This window comes from Crocodylus siamensis, chromosome 15, assembly GCF_052110815.1.
Source record: "Crocodylus siamensis isolate JL-2025a chromosome 15, ASM5211081v1, whole genome shotgun sequence".
In the NCBI taxonomy this organism is placed as follows: domain Eukaryota; kingdom Metazoa; phylum Chordata; order Crocodylia; family Crocodylidae; genus Crocodylus; species Crocodylus siamensis.
Genome location: NC_143409.1, coordinates 12,687,222 through 12,706,426, shown reverse-complemented (window position 1 = coordinate 12,706,426; position 19,205 = coordinate 12,687,222). Strand labels below are relative to the sequence as shown.

Sequence of the window (19,205 nt, the reverse complement as noted above, 5' to 3'; positions counted from 1 at the left end):
TTCCTAGTTCCTATATACCATTTCTTTTTCTCCCTGTTCAGTTTTTCTGGTGCTTAGTGGGATGCTGCTTAGTGTGTGCTTAGTGGGGTGCCTGGCAGTAGCAGCAAGGAACAGCTTCTTCTGATGGCAGAGTTTGGAATGATCCTATTCATTTTAACTCGGCTTTTGAATAAAAAACTTGGTTTAACCATTGTTTTATACATTTTCTTTGGTCCTGAATAACCTGGCAATCTACACTAACAAAACACTAATGCTCACTCTTTCCAATGTCAAGAAGTTATTGGCAGCCATTCTTGTTTCAAATGATGTTAGCTTCAATGCAAGTCAGAGGAGCCTACGGGCTATTTTAAAATTACACCTGAGAGGATATTGTCCCTAACACCACTTGAACAGTTGCAGAGTTCTGCTACTTTGCTCCATCCTTAATTCTCCCCTTCCACTACGGTGAGGTATTAGTTGGCCCACACAACAACTATGATGTCTCTGTTCCAGTTAAGAACTCACTAACCTAGGGAAATTTTCAGTTGACCAGCCATGACTAGATTGCAGCTTCTCCGAATCACCTAAACGGAACTGGATGACTAGAAAGCACTGCATCTCCAACACTTCATCACAGCCTTAAATCAATTTAAGATTATTCAGATAGCACAGGAAAGTATAAGCCATTTGCTCATTACAGTCACCACATCTAAAATCCTAAGCATTGCTTGCTGTGCACAGAATAGACAACTCTTCCCTGTATCATAAAATGTTTTTCCTCGTACTAAAGTGTGCAATATTGCTTGATCACAGTAATTAAAGATAATGATAAAAAATTAGCAGCTTTTAAGGAGGAACTTCAGGGGAAAAAAAGAGGAGAAGGAAAGGCTTACGTTTGTTTCTCATAATTACTGTGGGTAATGATGAGGTATCATGTGCCTGCAGCACCCCTTTTTGTGGCTGAAAGAAAAAGAAAATAGACTTAATTTCTTCACTTAACAGAGTAGAGGCCTTTGCTTATCTATAGATACTTTTTAGTTTACATTATACAGCTACTAAGATCTGAATTTTCTCAGAACTGCTTAGAGTTTGGACACAGCACACTGGGCACTGGCATATGGCGTTGCTGTTAGCTTCGGGGTGTCATTGGACTGTACATAATGACAGATAGAGAAACACTTGCAACACAAAGGAAAAAAAACAAAAGAAAGGGCTGATACTGCAAGATTATTAAAGCCTATTAAAAAATTCATGGAGGTAGCATTATACATAACAGGAAGGGTTATTATTTTTTAACTCTAATCATAATACAAAAAAGAGTCCTCCCCCCAACCACAGCTTATCTGTTTAAAAAAAAAGGGATGACAAACTTAAATGAGAAAAGCATGGTAGGCTGATGAACTTGGATAAAGGCTGTCTGTATATTGGACAACGATATTCATCAAGACCCATTACATATTGCACAAATCACTATTTTAAAAGAAACGCTAAGCAGCAAAATCAAGCACTCCACTGTTAAGAAATGCCACAATTAAGGGGGAATGTGCCCTACTGTAGATGCGTGTTATACTTCTGTCTGTAACTACATCATCCCACACTACTATTTCCCAAAGATCTCTGCTTCATTCAATGCATACACTGTGATCCCTTATCTGAACAGTACTTTATCTCCCTGCTCATCCCCTTCTACGCCCCGCTTTTCACCCTGATGCACTCCAGACGGCCTGCTACCTCTTTCTCCAGGCGCTCCTTAGGTTGTGAGGCTAGAGGAGAAAAGTCAGATTTCTGATTAGGATGTCCCAGTCTTCCTGCTCTCAGTGCCTGTACCAGCAGGCCTAGTGTTCCTCTGGCTGGGGAGGACCAATTACAGGGAAGGCCTTGTGCAGAAGATGCTCCACATCTGTATTCTGAAGAAAGGCAGTGACCACACTGGAAAAGCCCAGCACCTGAAGTGTCTTATGTATCAGCATCTATGTGCTTTAAAATGGCCATTTTTAAGCATGGAGATGCTGATACAGGAGACGGCGGAGGCTGCTGGAGCACGGTAATTAATTACCACGTTCCAGCAGACTCGATTAATTGAGTTTGCTCTGATATGCTGTAATTACAGTGTGTTGGAGCAGCCTCGCTGCCCATGTATAGGTACCCCTAATGCTTAAGGGGGCTTGAAACAATTTGTTCTCTTCCTACAATCCCATGCCTCATTCTCTACGTTATTTCTAGAACAAACAAGGCAGAGGTCCTACAAAAATGCATCCACTTTGGCTATGTGGCATTGATCCACTCATTGAGCACCATCCAACCAGAACATAAACACAACAATTTTCAAAGATGTGTGCAACTGTAAAGGACGGTTATAACTCATATACGCAAGATGAGCAAATTAAGATTGGACAGACCACATGAACCCTGGCACTCCAAATTCTTGAGCCCCTCACTCTGTAACGTTAATGCTCTTTTAGTGCGTGTGGACTTGTGTGTGCATCTTCTGAACGTTATTACAAATGTGTCCCCTCCCAAAATCGATATTCTACCAGGTGGAATTCACCAGCATCGCTGGATCCTTTAGCGCTGCACCAGACATCTGCCCTTCAGGCACCCACAGTCATGACAGCACTAGCAGAATGTCACTATTTCTGGAGACCATCACCAGAGGGAGATGGCATACCCATCTACTTCTTTGCTTGGCTTTGCATCTCAGTCCTTACCCTCACCCTTTGTGCAGATCCCTCATACTGCCTTAAGACTTTTCCCATTTACATATCAGCTCTCACTCTGGATGATGATTATAAATTTTAGGAGAGCCTAAGGAAATCCATCCCCATAATGCTAGGTACTGAAGTTTCTGCCTGGCAAACTGGAAAGTCCTGGGACTAGTAGGGGAGACGCTCCATACCTGCATTTTAACATAGCACCCCCCATTCAGCAGAGAACATGAAACCTCTTACCTTCATTTTGACCTTTGCACATGAAGCCAGGCTCTCCTTGCAGCCTTTGTGAACAATTGCATTGCAGTCTGCAAAAGTGGGAAAAACATGCACACAAGCCAGGTCAGAACATCATTTCATTTCTGTTCATTTGTCCACTGAACACCATTTACATTCCTAATTGAGACTTTGAATACTTTAGGAGTTTGACATCTGGTCATAAACAGGAAGAAATTATACGTATTACTTAACACCCTGCTCCATAATAACTAGGTCACAATGGCATCAATCATTTACAAAATCCTGTATGTTTTGGGGGTGTTATTTTTGGAAGATCTGTGTAAAACATGTAAGGCATGCAGAGTCCCAAAAGATACAAAGATGCTTGTTATGCTTTTGATGACAAATGAAAGAGAGATGGAAAGGGGGGAGGGGGAGAAATCAGAAGCCAATTAACATGTGTAGACATGATTAAAAGCTTATAACCAGAGGCAGGCAGAAGTGGGGACAGATTTAAACACAAGAAAATTCTTTAGAAAACCCAAAATGCTTTCTAAATAAGGCCCTAACCCTCCCCCCATGCACCACTACATATACTCTTCCTTGCTTGTAATTTTAATAATATTTGCTATCAGCCCTTGCAGCCACAAAAGGCCAAGAATACCTCATCTCACCACTCAACCAGCAAGATCCGAATTTAGTGAGTGCTGGGATGTTATAGAAGAGTGAAGAATTCCCTCTTTTCCTGGCCTGGCCTAGAGTAATGGATAATATTGTGATTTTTCCACCCTTTGAGAAGGCAGAAGGCTCTGATGCATTAAATCAGCTGAGTTCAAAAGATTTCAGGTCTCTGAAGCAGAAATCATCTGACAACCACTTGAGAGATTTCAGTGCTATTTGAATTCAAACTCAAGCCCCAATCTGGTTTCAGGACCTGACTCTCAAACCCTAATCTAAACTTCATCTAGAGCCAAGTGTTACTTCCTCAGCTGGATCTGCAATAAAAAAAATAAAGTGCTTATGTCAAGATAGGACAAAGGACCTGGCCAGACAGCACTAATGTGTTGGCTTCAACTGATGCAAAAACCCCACCATCATATTTTATATGGAAATTCTGATTCCAACAATATTGCTTCCAAAAATAGTTCCAGCCCTAGCCTTCAACTTTTCCCTCCATTAACCAAACCATTAATAATAATTAGGGAAGAAAGAAATTCTGCTTTGCTCCAGCTGGCATTCTAAATTACAGAGAAACGCCAGAGTTACTCAATAGTGACCTTTTGATACACCTGCAGTGTCTCCAGTTTTAAAAAGGATTGTGTTAATTCTTGCAGCGTTTAATAATGTGAACTACTCAGTTGGAAAAATAATCTCAACGGTTCATAAATCCATTGACTTAATAGGACCCAAACCTCTCAATTTATTTATTTTTTTTAAACTACAGTCTTAGACATGACAAAGAAGTCACAGTGGTGACATGACTGTGAAAATATTGGCCAGCGCTGCAGGAAGCTATGGCCAGCTGAAGCAATAACCACCAGCTACAGCCAGCTGACGCAAATACTGTGACTGCTGCTCAGTGCTGGTCATTCTGAAAAAGGATGTGTATCACAAGAGTCTTGGGGCAGAAGGTTAAGACATTTTGCTACTGCTCTAGAGGCGTCAGCTTGAGCCCCACGCCAGGTTTGTGCTAAAGTTCAGTCGGCTGACCCAGCTGTACCCGTCATTCAGGTGGGGGAGTCAAAGACTGTGGGGCGTGGGGCTCCTTATTGGCTTCTCAACCTGGAGGGCCTCAACTGTGCTAGCCCTATGGGCCACTGGACTTTGAAGGACCTTTGTCCTTTTGAATATAACATTATAGATTTCATAGCCATTAGGGGCTGGAAGGGAGCTCGTGAGATCACTGGGTCCAGCCCGCCCGCCACAGGACAGAAGTCAGCTGGGATCAAGTGACTCCAACAAGAAATATATCCGCCTGTTTTATGAAAGAGTCCAGAGTAGGTGCTTGCACCCCTTCTGGGGGGGTGGGAAGTTTGTTCCAGATCCTAGATTATGAATATATGGGTTTCATTTTTGAGAAACAGGAACTTCCTGGAAGCCACTGCTGGGAAGCAGGATGGAGTACGAGCGGCACTCATTCTTCGGTGAAATACGAACCTCCTCCAGCCCCTCACACCCTCCCCCAGCCCCTGGGCACATGCCAAAGGACTCCTCTCACAAAGGAGGAATGAAACAATGGGGGAAGCCACAAAACAGCACCAAAGCATCTGGGCAACAATTCAGAGCAGCCGTTTGAAGTGTGGGCTGGGTATCTGCTTTAAGTGCAGAGCTCAACTCTGCTTTATCTAGGAGCTGCAACTGCCACCTGCGTTATGACCACCTTCCTGTTTTGCTTCACAAAATTAGACTGCCACTTGGTTTGAAAGGTTTGCACCCTGATGTGATGCATCCCCTTTCCCACACAATGCACTCCCTCTCAGTGGAGAGCTGCACGGGTTTCAAACACTAAAGCAGCAAGGCACCCTCTCTTCCTACAACCCGCGGGGCTCTGATTTGATGCGGGACATTGAAGCAAAAAGCACTTGGTTGTTTTCCCTTCAGATTCCACATTGTGGAGAGGGCCAATGCACACTGCATGCTCCTGTCATTTTTGCAGTGACTCTTCCAAGTCTAGCTGGATTATATACAAGCAGAAGACAGGGCAGCTTTGCAGCTTTATAAACTAACTAAATTAGAGCAGTCTAGCATAAGCTTATAAATGTGTTGCAGCATCTTATGCAACTACAGTGAGTGGCTCTCTTCCAGGGTAACGTCTACTTTTTCCTTAGAAGTACATTCATTCATAATGTGCGAGTCAGACACTTCACACGCATGTATATGAAAGGATTTTGAAAGAAAGAAGAATATTTGGGGTCCCAGCTTTCAACAAACACATATGGGAGTCTGGCATCAGGATCCCTAAAAATTCTCCCCCAGGTCCCTAGATATCGTAAGTGGGTGATTGCAGAGACGCAGCTGTTGTTGTGCAGCATAAGTATTATATGGTGTCTTTACGATTATAATTGACTTCCTCGTGTCTAGCGCTGTGAGGACAGCAGTCTAGGCACTGGAGTATGGTGAAAAGTCCCTACGCTCCGTGCATGTCTTTTAACTCTTTAAATCTTTGTGTAGCTTCAAGCATGAAGTGAAAGGAAATGTCACAAACCGATGTACATCTTCAACAATGCTAATTAGAGAGGCATGGTAAGTGAATCCTGATCCTGGCAAGCCCAAAAGCTGCTGGGTCTTTATTAACAAAAGGTATTTAGGAAAAAACTGAAGTTCACTGGGATGTAAAGAAAGTTAAACATAGAGAAATGTGGTTTCTTAAGTGGATTGAGAAGATTTTTTTCCCCCCCAAAAAAGTAAACAGGGAAGAAGACACATTGAAGAGTCTGTAATTATTAACATTTTCCACTTCCTGTCAGACTGCTTCATGCAAACAATCTTGCCGCAGTCCCTTCTCCTTCAGGAAACTCCAAAGCTGCCTCCAACTCTGGGGACACAAACTGGCTATTGTCCTTTCTGCCTCTTTCCACAACAGCAGTGGACACTGGTTGTCTGTTGAAGCTGATCATCCTTATCCTTCTTGCTAGATGGCAGAAGGCTGCAAACAGCAGTAGTTCCCACCCTGCAGCACAACAGATCATTCACAGCCCTTTGCTTTACAATAGCTCGTGGCTGGAGAACTCTCCCCTAATGGGAAGGCAGAGCGTGCAGAACTGTGCAAAATCCATAAACTCAGGTTCCAAGCACTGAAATGAGAATGTGGCCTCCACTTCTAACTGGAAGAGCTCCTTGCAAATACTCTGTACTAGTTCAGTTCGGGAATGGAAACCATCATGGATTAGATACTAAGCACTGAAAGTGCCAGGCAGGAGTGGGGAAAGCATCGCTGTGCAGCTCTTTACTCATCTTGCAGCTCTGCACTCAATACTCTAAAGCACCACCAGTTCTCTGGTCTCTGCTGAGCTCGATCTTCCAGCCTTATCAATGACATGCACTACTTTGTCACATGAATAACTGTTCAACAGAAGCAAGAACAAGATGCCCAGGCTCATTTTAACAGGAAACTGTCTCCCAGCCAGTGCCCAGTTCGCTGTCTATGCTGCACTGCATATCCTGAGCACTGCTTAAGTCCTCAGTTGATAAGTGTAAACTTACACACTTTCCTCACTAATGTTCCCCACACAGACGTGCATCCATAATTATCTATCACTCCCACAGTCTTTTCAACGTTAAATGGCTAATATTTTCCTCTGAAACACTGTTAATCTAAGCTAACAGCCACCACAGACTGGGGAACAGAGAACGCACCTGCCTTTTTTTCTGCCCTGCACCAGCCATATTTCTGCCTGACTCGATAACAAAACCAGAAGTAGGTTTCTGAGAGCCCAGCCGCCCACCATATCTAAAGCACCTGAAAGCACGGAAAGATGCTACAACAATTGAGACAACTACTCTCGCCTTTCAATAGTCGAGATTTACTCCTGCTGGTAATCCTGAAAAGATCTATGGCTGATATCTGATCTCATGTGAAGTCTCAACATTGTGCACGTGCACAGAGAGGGCATGCTCACTTCAGACTGCAGCACTGCCCCTCCAAGAGCTCACCGAAACACTGAGCCAGCATCTGATGGAGCTAACGCAGCAGTCTAAGTATACATGGGACTGAGCACTTTTTCTCCCTGCAGTGGAAATGCAAAACTGAGACCAAGGTACTTCAGTCCCAAGCCTTTTTTACACAGCTTCAATAACATCTTTCAGTCCTAATTTGCTGCAATCAAGCTAAGAGTGGATGAACACACTAGATCACATTATAACCGCTAAACTGAGCCAATCCTCAGTCACAAACTAGGTTGAAAGTCGATTTCACTTTCATTTTAGTTTTTTATTTGAATCCAAGCTACTTGAGGTAAAAAGCTGATGCATGGAAACCCCATTTAGTTATCCCTTTATCAAGTGTTAAAACTCTCAAAGTGAAGGGCTAAATAAAGAAGAAAATCAACTATAAGCCATCCTGACACATGACAAATTTTCTCCCTGCAGCGCAACACAAAGGTAAAACCACTTACTTGCACAGAGGTACGAATCCTTGTTGAAAGGTTTCATACAGTGGTGACAGGTGACTGGACCCACAACAGGGGTTGTGTTGAAGAGGTGTCCATTTAGCAACTTCTTGTCTTTTTCTTTCTCCTTGGAATCTTTATCTTTCTCTTTAATCTTCTCCTTATCTTTCTCTTTTTCCTGCCAAAGAAAAATGAGGCAGCTCTTTGTTACTTTGTCGAAGACAATATTGTTTGCCTTCAGTGCCACAGCTGTACTGACCCATGGACACCTTGATAAATAATCATAGGTCTTTCCAAGCCTCAGTTAGGAACCAAATTTATGGCCTACACAGAAAGGAATTATCATGCTACACTGGCATTTTACAAGCACAGCTGCTCAAGACCGGAGGTTTCTTCTCCAAACATTTGTGTTTCTTTTCATTTCTGGCTTCAGGCAAATACCTTGCCCTGATCATAACTCAATAGTAACTGGGGAAAACAAAGTTCTGCACAACTTTCAACAAACTACAGGATAACTAAACCAACAGTTTTTGCATGGAGCAAACTTGTAAGGCTGTTGTACAGGACTTATATTTTGCAATTTTATCTTAAATTGAGAAACAGAACTATACAGAGTGTTTATGAAGTCATTGTGCAGCTTTAAACTTCAATAACTTTAGATGTACACATGATGGAAGCAAACTGTAAACAGCAACTAAAAGCAGAATTCATTAAGTTTTAAAGACAGCACAGCTCAAATGTCTAGACTTCAACATAACCGCCATCTTTCGTGATACATCGTTCAATCAGATTTTCCAACTCACAGAAAACATTTTCCGGTTGCTGCTGAGTGATTTCATGAATTGTGTTTGTGATCTTTACCCTATGCGTAGCTTACACTATGCTAAAATACTTAATGAATTTTGCTTTCAATTGCCATTCACAGTTTGCTTCTATCATGTGTATATCTAAAGTTATTAAAGTTTAAAGTTGCACAAGGACTTTATAAACACCCTGTGTTTATAGAGCGTGCTCTAGGACATAAGGCTGGCTTAGTGGCCTCTGGTTTCCCTTCTAACTTGATGTCACTTACCTCAATGGTTACCATTTCATGCAACTGGCTCCAAATAACTGTTGAGAAATATGTTTTTCACAAATTTTTTATCCACAGCACAACGGGTAATTTGCTACACTAGACACTGGTTAAATGTTCTGAGTCATCTCTGCTGCTATCTTCAGCATGGCTCCACTGTTAACCAGAAAGAGTGAAGACAGACAAGAGACTGGCTAAGCTCAAAGAAGCCCCAGTGGTTGCTCTCCACTTGGAGAAGGAAGGCAGTTTTTGGCAGGCTGATTAGCAAAGCCAGCCATGCCAGAAGAACTGTCTCTCCTTCCTACCCTGAAGATAGCATTCAAATCGGTAAGGTCACACTCCTCTAAAATATCGATTTAAAACCTGATACCAATTTTACAGGTTAACTAGTAACTCAAAAGCTGCATCACAGAAGGTGCAAAGATTCTTATATCGCTTGTGTTCTGGTTGAAAACCCTTAAATGCAAAGATACTGAAAAATAAAGGAAGTGAGACTCACAGGTTTCCTATGTGCCTGGAAGTCCTTTTAAATACAGGATGGCAAGCACTGAAGTTTTAGCTCCCTAGTCCCTGCTCTGTTTCCTCATTCTCAAATCCCAAATCTGAGCAATACCCACCCCCAACACTAGCACATACCAAGCTAACAATTGTTATATCCTGCCTTTTTTTTTTTAATTTCAATTAATGACTGCAGCCATGAGGTCTTGTGTCAAAGAAATCACAACTAAGCCTGAAGTGAAATTAGGATGGATTTTGGTGGCTTTTATTTGCACTTTGTTAACTGCATGCAATGTGTCCAGAACTAAATATTTTTGCAACAGAGGTCTAAGCAAACAAACAAAAAAGTCAGTCCTCCTGCTGCTTGACAGCTAAGCTGGACAATGGCAATGAAGTAGTTAATGCTGTGGTGACAACTTCTGCAATCACTAAGAGAAAAACTTTAGAGCCTTTGACAACGCATGCAAATAATGAGTAAACACATTTTAACATTTCTGCTTCTCTCTATGAACCCAAGGCTGAATGTCATGACCCGAGTCCACACCAACAGTGTCTTATAAAGAACCCCTCCTGATTATCAGTTGCTGCCCCAAAGCCCTTCTTTATGCAGCATCCATAGTTCGTAGGGTCGGAAGGGACCTGAGCAGATCATCAAGTCCGACGCCCTGCCATGGCAGGAAACAGTACTGGGGTCCAACGACCCCGGCACGGTAACTGTCAAGCCTTCTCTTAAAGACCCCCAGGGTAGGAGCCAGCACCACTTCTTGGAAGTTGGTCCCAGATCCTAGCTGCCCTGACTGTGAAGTCGCGCCTCCTGATGTCTAGCCTAAATCTACCCTCTACCAGCTTGTGACCGTTATTCCTGGTCACTCCTGGTGGTGCTCGGGGGAACAGGGACTCCCCCAGTGCCTGCTGATCCCCCCGGACTAGTTTATAACAGGCCACAAGATCCCCCCTCAGCCTTCTCTTGTGAAGGCTGAACAGGTTCAGGTCCCGTAGCCTCTCCTCCTAGGGCCTGCCCTGCTGCCCCCTGATCATGCGAGTGGCCTCCTCTGGACCCGCTCCATGTTGTCCACATCCCTCCTGAAGTGCAGCGCCCAGAACTGGGCGCAGGACTCTAGCTGCGGCCTGACCAGTGCCGCACAGAGAGGGAGGATCACCTCCCTGGACCTGCTCGAGATGCATCTGTGGATGCACGACAAGGTGCGGTTGGCCTTCCTGACGGCCTCCCCACACTGCCGGCCCATGTTCATCTTGGCATCAATGACGACTCCAAGATCCTTTTCTGCCTCTGCACTGACGAGAAGGGAGTTCCCCAACCTGTAGGTATGGTGCCAGTTCCTCCTCCCCAGATGCAGCACCTTGCACCTGTCAGTGTTGAATCCCATCTTGTTCTCAACCGCCCACCCCTGTAACCTGTCCAGATCCAGTTGCAGCCTGTCCCTCCCTGCTTGTGTGCCCACTTCTCCTCGCATCTTAGTGTCATCCATAAAATGCGAGAGCACTACAAGACTGTGACAGTCCTATCTAAAGCCGTCACTCCTGTCTGTAGCTCATTCCCAGCGCTGTCAGCTACCAAACCTTTGATCTAGAACTGTGACCTGCTAGTGAAAAGCTCTGTATCTGCCTATTCAAAATCCACTGCACTACATGACTCAGGCAGCATTCAGTTCAGGAATGAAATGATGTGGACTACTCCTTATGGGACAGGAGCTTGACAACCTACTTGCTCGACAGTCAGGATTGGATGAATTCAGAAACTGAACACCAGGATCTTCGTAGGCCCAAACCAGACATTGGAATACCTGAACACCTCTAGAGGAGACCAACTACATCACGAATGCATCTGGTGTTTAAAGACTAGCTTGGGCAATTTGGTATTTCTGAACGCTGGGGAATAAAAGAAAACATTCTTTGTAAAATCCTAAAGAAATTTAAAAGTAATGCTTTTCAAAGCTCAGAATACTTCAGTTAAAAACAGGAAATGATATACCACCTTCAGTGAGCCAAACAGCAACTTTCGTATGTCAGGTGCTCATACTGGTACAGAAACTTCACCCAAAAAAAAAAAAAGCGTTACCATGAAACAAAATGTTCTTTCTACACTACAACCGACTGAAGAGATCGCCAAAAAACAAGTGAAAATAAAAACGCTTTTCAGCCACAAATTAACAACCAGTCTGGTCAAAGGAACCACTTGACTGAACACCCCCAAACTCCAACAGCATGCAGGACTGTATAACCCAGACACAAAACAATCTTTCTCTTAAGGCTTCATATATTACACAACTTCATTTTTCCTGTATATTTTTTTACACCAGGTTCCAGCATAAGACAACAGGCAAGCTCTTACCTCCCAGTATGAAAGTCCTGCCAGTCTCACTGTTATTTGGGGTATTTCACTAAACCTATTCCGTTTTATCGACATAGTTCCCCAGGGGACGGAGAGCTGTTCTCTACACGCAGTTGTCCATAGTGAGAGCAAACTGATCCGTTCAGGCTGCCATGATAGAGCTGGGAGAGGAAGTCAGAGACTACTTGAGCAAGGGAGGGAGGGAGGAAGGGAGGGAGGAACGGCTGTTGGCTTTCTTGATGATGAACTTAACTATTTTGTTGCTGCTTTTATCATGTTTTACCATTGCTACGGCCATTTATAGAAATCAGGGTGGCTGAATATGATAAGGACAGCTGCATAAAAACCAAGTCTATTATGGTAAAAGACTGAAAGATTTAATAAAATAATTTTAAAATAATTTTTCATGCTGGGGGTAGTTATAAAAAGCACGTTTTATTCCGTTCAAAACAGAAGCACACATCGTATTTCATTATGATGTATTATACTTGCTGTTATAATACCGTTTTGGTTATCCAGGTAGTTCCCAGACAGATTGCTGGAGAGGTTTCTTTTATATATCTACAGCATCAGACATAAGATCTCCCTATCCAATATCAGAGAAAGGGGATGGGTAGACCAGAACCTGCACCAAACCCACCCACATATAATGTGATGCTGCACATAGCAAACTTTTTACTCCTCCCTTTTCCATGTTTAAAGTTCCTTCCATGGGCCTTTGTCTCCTTTGCATTGTAATTAATGTCACTGCTCTTTTAAATATTGGTCGCTGCCTTTCAGACTTTCGAAACGGCACGTTATTTCACAGCTTGTTACTCTACCTAAGAGCTCTGAGGACAGCAGAAGCTGGTTAGAAGCAGCTGAATCTTTGTATCTCTAACGCTACAAGAAACAGAGGCAGGGACAGAAGCAGAAACCAGCCTTCCTGTTCTACTTCCTCTTTCAAGGGTTTTTTCTTTTTCTTTTTAACTCTTGCTTGTTTTAATGCTGAAGAATTATTTCTTTCTGGACTGATTCACTGCACCTAGGAACTTCAACTCAACCATATCCCACACAAACATACCTGAAGATCTGACATGCTGTATTGCCAGGTAGTAAAAATGACAAGGGCTGCTAGGTGGTATTGTGACTTTTAAAAAAAAAAAAAAAAAATACACTTCACATCCAGTGTTTTGCAACGAGCTTGGCTTTACCAAGAAGTTTCAGAGCTATTGTAGAAGTCAGTGTATGTGCCAATCCGTGACTTCCAGTTTAACAGGCCGGGGTAGAAACTTCTTCCCAATGTATAGTGCAACCTTACGTTTCATCCTAAAATAATCTCCCTCGGCAGATAACCCTGTCTGCTACAAGCCCCTAGTTCTTGCTGTATGGCATTTGTATCAGCAAGAACAGTCAGTAAATCCCCCGACTTGTTACATAGGCTCTACTCGATTCTCCGAAGCAGCTGGTATGAAGGACTATACATTAATAAATGCCACAACGTGGCACTTTGCAGTGGTGAACAAGGATACTTCCTGCTCCATTTTATTTTAAAATTTCCCAGAGTCTGAGCCAGTTGAGTTGCCAATGATCACATGCATCCTACAGAGACACATCCACAAAAAAAGGGAACCGGTCCCCCTTGCATAATGAACTGAATGTGTTGCAATTCCTAGAAGATATCCATCAGGGATGACCGTGCTGTTGTGTGTTCACCACATTACACAAAAACAACTTTGTTAAAGAGACACTGAGGTTGAGATGTCAAGACAGCAAATACCAGCAGTAAAATTTCACTTGAGCACATGGCAATTTTGATACAATCTTTACTGCACAACATACTACTTTCTCCACAGGATTCAGTGAGGAGAATGCTCGCTAGGTAGTTCTGCAATATATGGACCGAGTTTGGTAAATAGCTTTATGCTTCATTTTCTGCACTTGATTCAAACAGGCTGCAGCATCATGTTCCTTGACAGCTTTCCAATGGTGTTAACTGCTAAACTACTTCAATGCTTTGCAGCCATTTAGTCTCACACAACGCGGCATGATGGGAAGACATTGTTTTCTACAAACGACGCATGGCAGAGAGACACATGAAGGTCAAAAGGGTCCACAGATTTTGGATGCCCACTCTGAGATGCCTAAGGGCTGATTTTTCAAAGAGCTTCTGACTACTGACTTCAGTGACACTACTGAGTGCTCAACATTGCTGCAAGTTAGATGCTAGCGTTCCAAGGTGGGTACTCAGAAAATGAAACACACAATTATTGCTCCCTGCTGGTAAGCTGGGTTGTAGTAACTTGCGCAGTGTCATGCTGGAGGTTACACCTACTGCTACCACCGTTCCTGTTCTCTAGGGCAGCCCACAATTGCTGTAATCCTATAGACCCTGCCTGATTTCACTACGTATTTTCCAACTTACATAATAAATGACATAACAGTCTTACAAGCAGCAGCCTCACTCCCTAGAGAACCAGACCATAGTCTAACATATCTGAATGGTAGAAGAAACCATGGGAGAAACAGCACATGACCATGTCATTATAAAATACTGTGTACACATGATCCCAACGTGACTGTGTTTGTGCATGTGCTATTTCCTAGGTTCTTTTTTAAAAAAAGGATAACTGCAAAACCAGTAATGGGATGTGGAGGCATACAGGGCCCTAGAATGAGAATGTAGATCTCTGCGCCTTGAACAAAGTGATTAGCAAGTACAAGTAGCAGGTTGCCAAGCCCTGTGGGCATAAACACACCACAGCAGCAGCAAGCCCTGGGTGAGAAATTCTTAAGTCCTGCCCACCTGTTCTCAAATTGCATGCTTCAAGTCCAGAAATATGACAACAAAAGATGCTCAAAGGTGTCCCTCTGCAGCTGCTTTTGAGAACTGGGTCCCCAACATGCTTGGGAGCCACTCCTGGGAAGGACCCTGGAGCAGTTTCACTGGTGTACTTCCAAGTCTGGGTAGGTGGGGTATGCTCTGCGTTGTCCTGCCTGGGATACACCGCCACTGCAGAGCAGACGTATCCCATGAAAACCAGACAAGAGAGGGAGACAAAAATGTGCTAGTGTTCCCCAGTTATGTGCTAAGAGCAAAATTAAGCCTTAAAAAACTTGGGCTCCACATTAAGTCTGATAGAAAGCTTTCTCTATAGGCTACAGACACTCACCACTGTCCTGTTGCCATCCCAACTCTTCTCTCATACTCTATTCTCAGGGAGTATCTACATGGTGACCGTAGATCATCATGAGATCCCCAGGTAGCTACACTGTACCGTAGTGTAGCTACCTGGGGATCACATGCAATCTGTCCACAGTAACACAAAGTTATTGCCAAAAAGCAGTGATGCATGCTGTCTTTGCTACCACCCCTTCTCCACCATCCCTCTGTTTTATCTCAGAGTATGGACATTTTCGCTGCTTTAAAAAGGAAGGAGCTGCTGCTGATTGGGAGTATGCAAGTAGATGCTATGATGTTATGTATGCATGATCCTATGATGATACAAGTTTTTTTTTTCCATCTAAAATCTGACCCTGGGCAACACAGGTTTCAAGTTGGAGCAGTTTAGGAAAACTTTATCAATACAGAATCATGAAGACAGAACAATTAGACTGCAATCACTTGTCCCAGTATCCTCTGATATCACTGCACTGTTTATATCTGTCTATAGCCTTCGTTATTCCATTTTTCTCCCAGGTCTTACCTGCCCCTGTAAATCTGGCCCTTGCCCCTTTGCATTTCAGTCAGGATAGTTCCTCCTCTAGGATGTCTGGACCTGCTGGGGTTTGGAGAGTCAAGATGGTCTTGCTGCTGTCAGGTCTACTGCCTAGTCCCACCTCAGCACCAAGTAAAGAGGAAGCCCACCTCCGCCTCGACCCTCTTCAGCAAGGCTGCGTGAAATCACTCCATCAGCAAGAAAGGAGCCATGATTAGGGACCTATGCAAATTTCCATTTTGCAGATTGTGTGAAATGGGGCAATCTCTGCAAAAATCAGCAGCAAAAAAGAAAAAACTTACTAAAAATAAAATGCTGGCTCCTCAATGGGAGCCAACAGCCCTCCTGGCGATGCACCCCAGCACAAAGGGGGCTGCTGGCACCAAGGCACTGGTTGAGAGGGCTGCCTGTTGTACAGTCCCGTCCCCTCCACCAATCGATATGAGGGATGGGGCCTCATGATGGACAGACCTCGGTAAATGGGGCGGAACCATATGATGGACAGCCGTTGCCGCTACTCTGCAGTGTATGTGTGTGGGGGGGAAATACCCTTCAACCAATCAAGAGGCATGGGGAAAGGCGGGGCAGGGGGGTCACCATGATGAACCAACAAAAACGGCAAGCCAGCCCCACAATCTGCCTGTCAAATTGGCTTGCAGCCGCCTCAAGTTGGGTAGCCCCCTAGCCATGATGGATGATGCAGTCATGTTCACAGGGCTCTACTGAGCATGTGCAAACCGAGACTGTCTGAAGGCTTACAACGTGGCCAAAAGTGGGCATTTTTCCTAGGAGGAAAGCAAATGGCACAATGATGATGAAAAGGTAACCCCCTGCCCAATTTCAGGTTCTTGTTCGGGAGCAGGGAGCTGGGAGGTTGAGACAGAGAACTTTTAATATCTCCAAACAATGTCATTCCCCGATTCTGTTTTCATGAGCGACTGAAACTGTCTGCTTTATAAAAAGCCAACCCAAACAATACCAGTCTGGCACAATTACTGGTAACTAGACACAGCCGTAAAGTGAGAAGAAGCATGTGAAGTATATGCAGATGCTTCAAGCACTGTCTGGCAGAGTACTTCCCTGCAATTAACTGGCCCCGATTACTAATGCCACGCAAGCAGCCGATGACAACTTCTGGGGCTACCGAAGACTCACATCCTTCAGAAGATCAGAGAACAGAGGGACAGTTATGACTGGATTTACAGATTCATATTTAAAGGAAGCTGTGAATAGTTCAAAGATGCAATTAGGCCTGCTAACAAATTGCCATAAAAGGCATACAATACAGAGAAAATCCCCTTTGCGCAGTAAAATACACCATGTCTTCCGAGACAGCATCTCTTTAAGAATGAAGAGGCTTTGGCTCATTTGGCTGGTTCATCTACTTGACTAAGCACGTGAGCACAGGAGTAAGAGAAGTCGGAAAGCACGCTCCTAGTGGGTCCTAGACCCGCACTGAACAGAACAGCACTCGACTGCCCAAAAGACCAAAGGGCTCTTATCAGCACAAGAAGATTTCTTACTCTCAAAAAGGTGAACACAAAACAGAGAGAATACACAAATAGCTGATGCCACTTACTTTGCTCTTCTTGCTGCTGGACATCTTGTTCCTGAGGTAGCTGAAGGTGCGACTGACTTTTGTTCCACTTTTCCACTCTAAATCTTTCCTAGAGGGGCTGTTAGGTGGGAAGTTGCAGCTCTCTTCAGAGATACTAAAGCCAAGAGAGACACACAGACATTTATTTTTCTTTTCTGCAGAATATCAGAAGATGAAGACGACTGAAGAGGAAACACTCTTAGATTTTTTTAAAAGGCCAAACACATTTCTTCCAGTTACTGTAGATACCGAATAGATTCATCGGTCAATGGGTGTTATGTCAAAGGCAATGGCAAGCTAATGAGAAAATGCTACGTAGTCAGCTGCAAAAACATTTCCATAGTAATTTTTTTGGTACTTTATATTCACAAACCAAGTCATAGTGCCCTCTGCTGCTGCAGGGGAGAAACAGCTATGAACTCACTGTTTGTCAGCATTTTTCCATCAAGACAGCCAAGTCGGTATGACTACACAAGTACACTCTCAGTCTCCATGCTTAATTATTAGCGTCTGCTATTATTTACTTGGATCAGACTGTTATAGAGGAAGATATACGATGAACTCTGCATGCAGGACAGCCTCCACTAGGAAGCACTCTGTCTGGAAAGTATCCCCAATAGTTTTGATGCAGTTTAATTGGTGGTTTAGTTAAAAACAATCTTTGATAGACAACAGATTTTTCCTGGTGCCTTTCATGCAGATCAAACAGGAACTGGTTCTTTTTATTTGTTCATCTACTGGCACACAATGCACCATGCTCCGAGCCATCAAGAATTTCAGAGGGGCTGGTGAAATAGACCTCAGAGGCAAGACAGCAAGCCAGATTGATGGTAACCATAGATAAAATAACTACCCTGGAGCTTCTCAAATGGGAAGATGACAGAGATTTTATAAAGATGCCAAAACGCTCTGCACAAAAACCCACTACACATGCTCTATTACAATGAAAACAGAGCAGGAGAGGCCATCTTTTTGTTACATCATCTAGCACAATTGTTTATGGATGCCGGGGGTCCGCAGACTATGTCTATGGGGTTTGCAAAAGATGACTATGAGCAGTCAAAACTTTGTGAATATTGACACTTCCAATTCAAAGGGTCTGCACCTCCATTCTAAATTCCCAAAGGGGTCCAGCACCTCCGTTCAATTTTTTTTTTAGGGGTCCACAAATTTTAAAAGGTTGAAAACCACTGATCTAGCGCAATGGGGCATGCTAACAGTCCATAGTATACGTTAACTTACTAAGACATGCCCTTCAAAAGCACCACCCCACCACTTGCACCAGGATGACTTTCCATCCATATTCATTTAAAGAATGTGCTGTCAGAGAGCAAGTGAAATACCCCCTAGCAACATGCATACATGCATCTCCATGAAAAATAATGACTCTAGGAAAGGCCACAGTCTTGCCAAGAAGGGGCAGAAGGCATATCTCAGGTGAAATGTTAGTCAGCTGAGGAAACTACGGGGAAGAGAAAACAGCTATAAAACATATTCAAGAGCTTCCTGGGACAGAGATACAAGCTACAATTATCAGGAAAAGTAGCAGTGTATACAAGGCAGCAATCAAAGATCCAGTTCCCTCAACGCCACAAATGATATCCTTCCCTCACATGAGAAAAGATGAATTAAAGCCTCCAGTCATGTAAGGAAGAATAAAGTATATATCCAAACACAAAAAAACCCTTGCCATCATGGGAAAAAAAGGGAAAGGGAACCAATCAGAATGACCTTACATTATGGTACTTTAAGTTGCACCACGGTTACATAAACCTGAGAAGTTTTACGTTGCGTAACAACTTAAATAATAGTCTAAAACTTTTCTTATGTTGCATTAAACCAGAAGCGCCCAGAATTACCTATTGCTGGAGAGAAAAATCAGAATGAGGGGTTTCAACAGAGAAAAGGTACTATACCTCTGAGCCAGGGAACTGCTGGTGCCACTGAACGATCGCGTGCCTGGAAAAGATGGG

The 19,205-nt window shown here is 43.5% G+C and overlaps 1 protein-coding gene across 7 annotated transcripts in view; it reads right to left on the bottom strand.

The window, feature by feature from the left end:
* The window catches only part of AKAP13 (A-kinase anchoring protein 13), a 324,780-nt gene that overhangs the window by 30,741 nt on the left and 274,834 nt on the right, over positions 1 to 19,205 (bottom strand). For all 7 annotated transcript variants that reach the window (XM_090029889.1, XM_090029887.1, XM_090029891.1 and 4 more), the window contains 5 exons: positions 19,149 to 19,191; positions 17,215 to 17,347; positions 8,021 to 8,192; positions 2,928 to 2,995; positions 873 to 939 (listed from right to left, as the gene is read on the bottom strand). In XM_090029889.1, the coding sequence (XP_089886015.1) occupies positions 873 to 939; positions 2,928 to 2,995; positions 8,021 to 8,192; positions 17,215 to 17,347; positions 19,149 to 19,191 (483 nt within the window). The remainder of the gene's footprint in view (positions 1 to 872; positions 940 to 2,927; positions 2,996 to 8,020; positions 8,193 to 17,214; positions 17,348 to 19,148; positions 19,192 to 19,205) is intronic.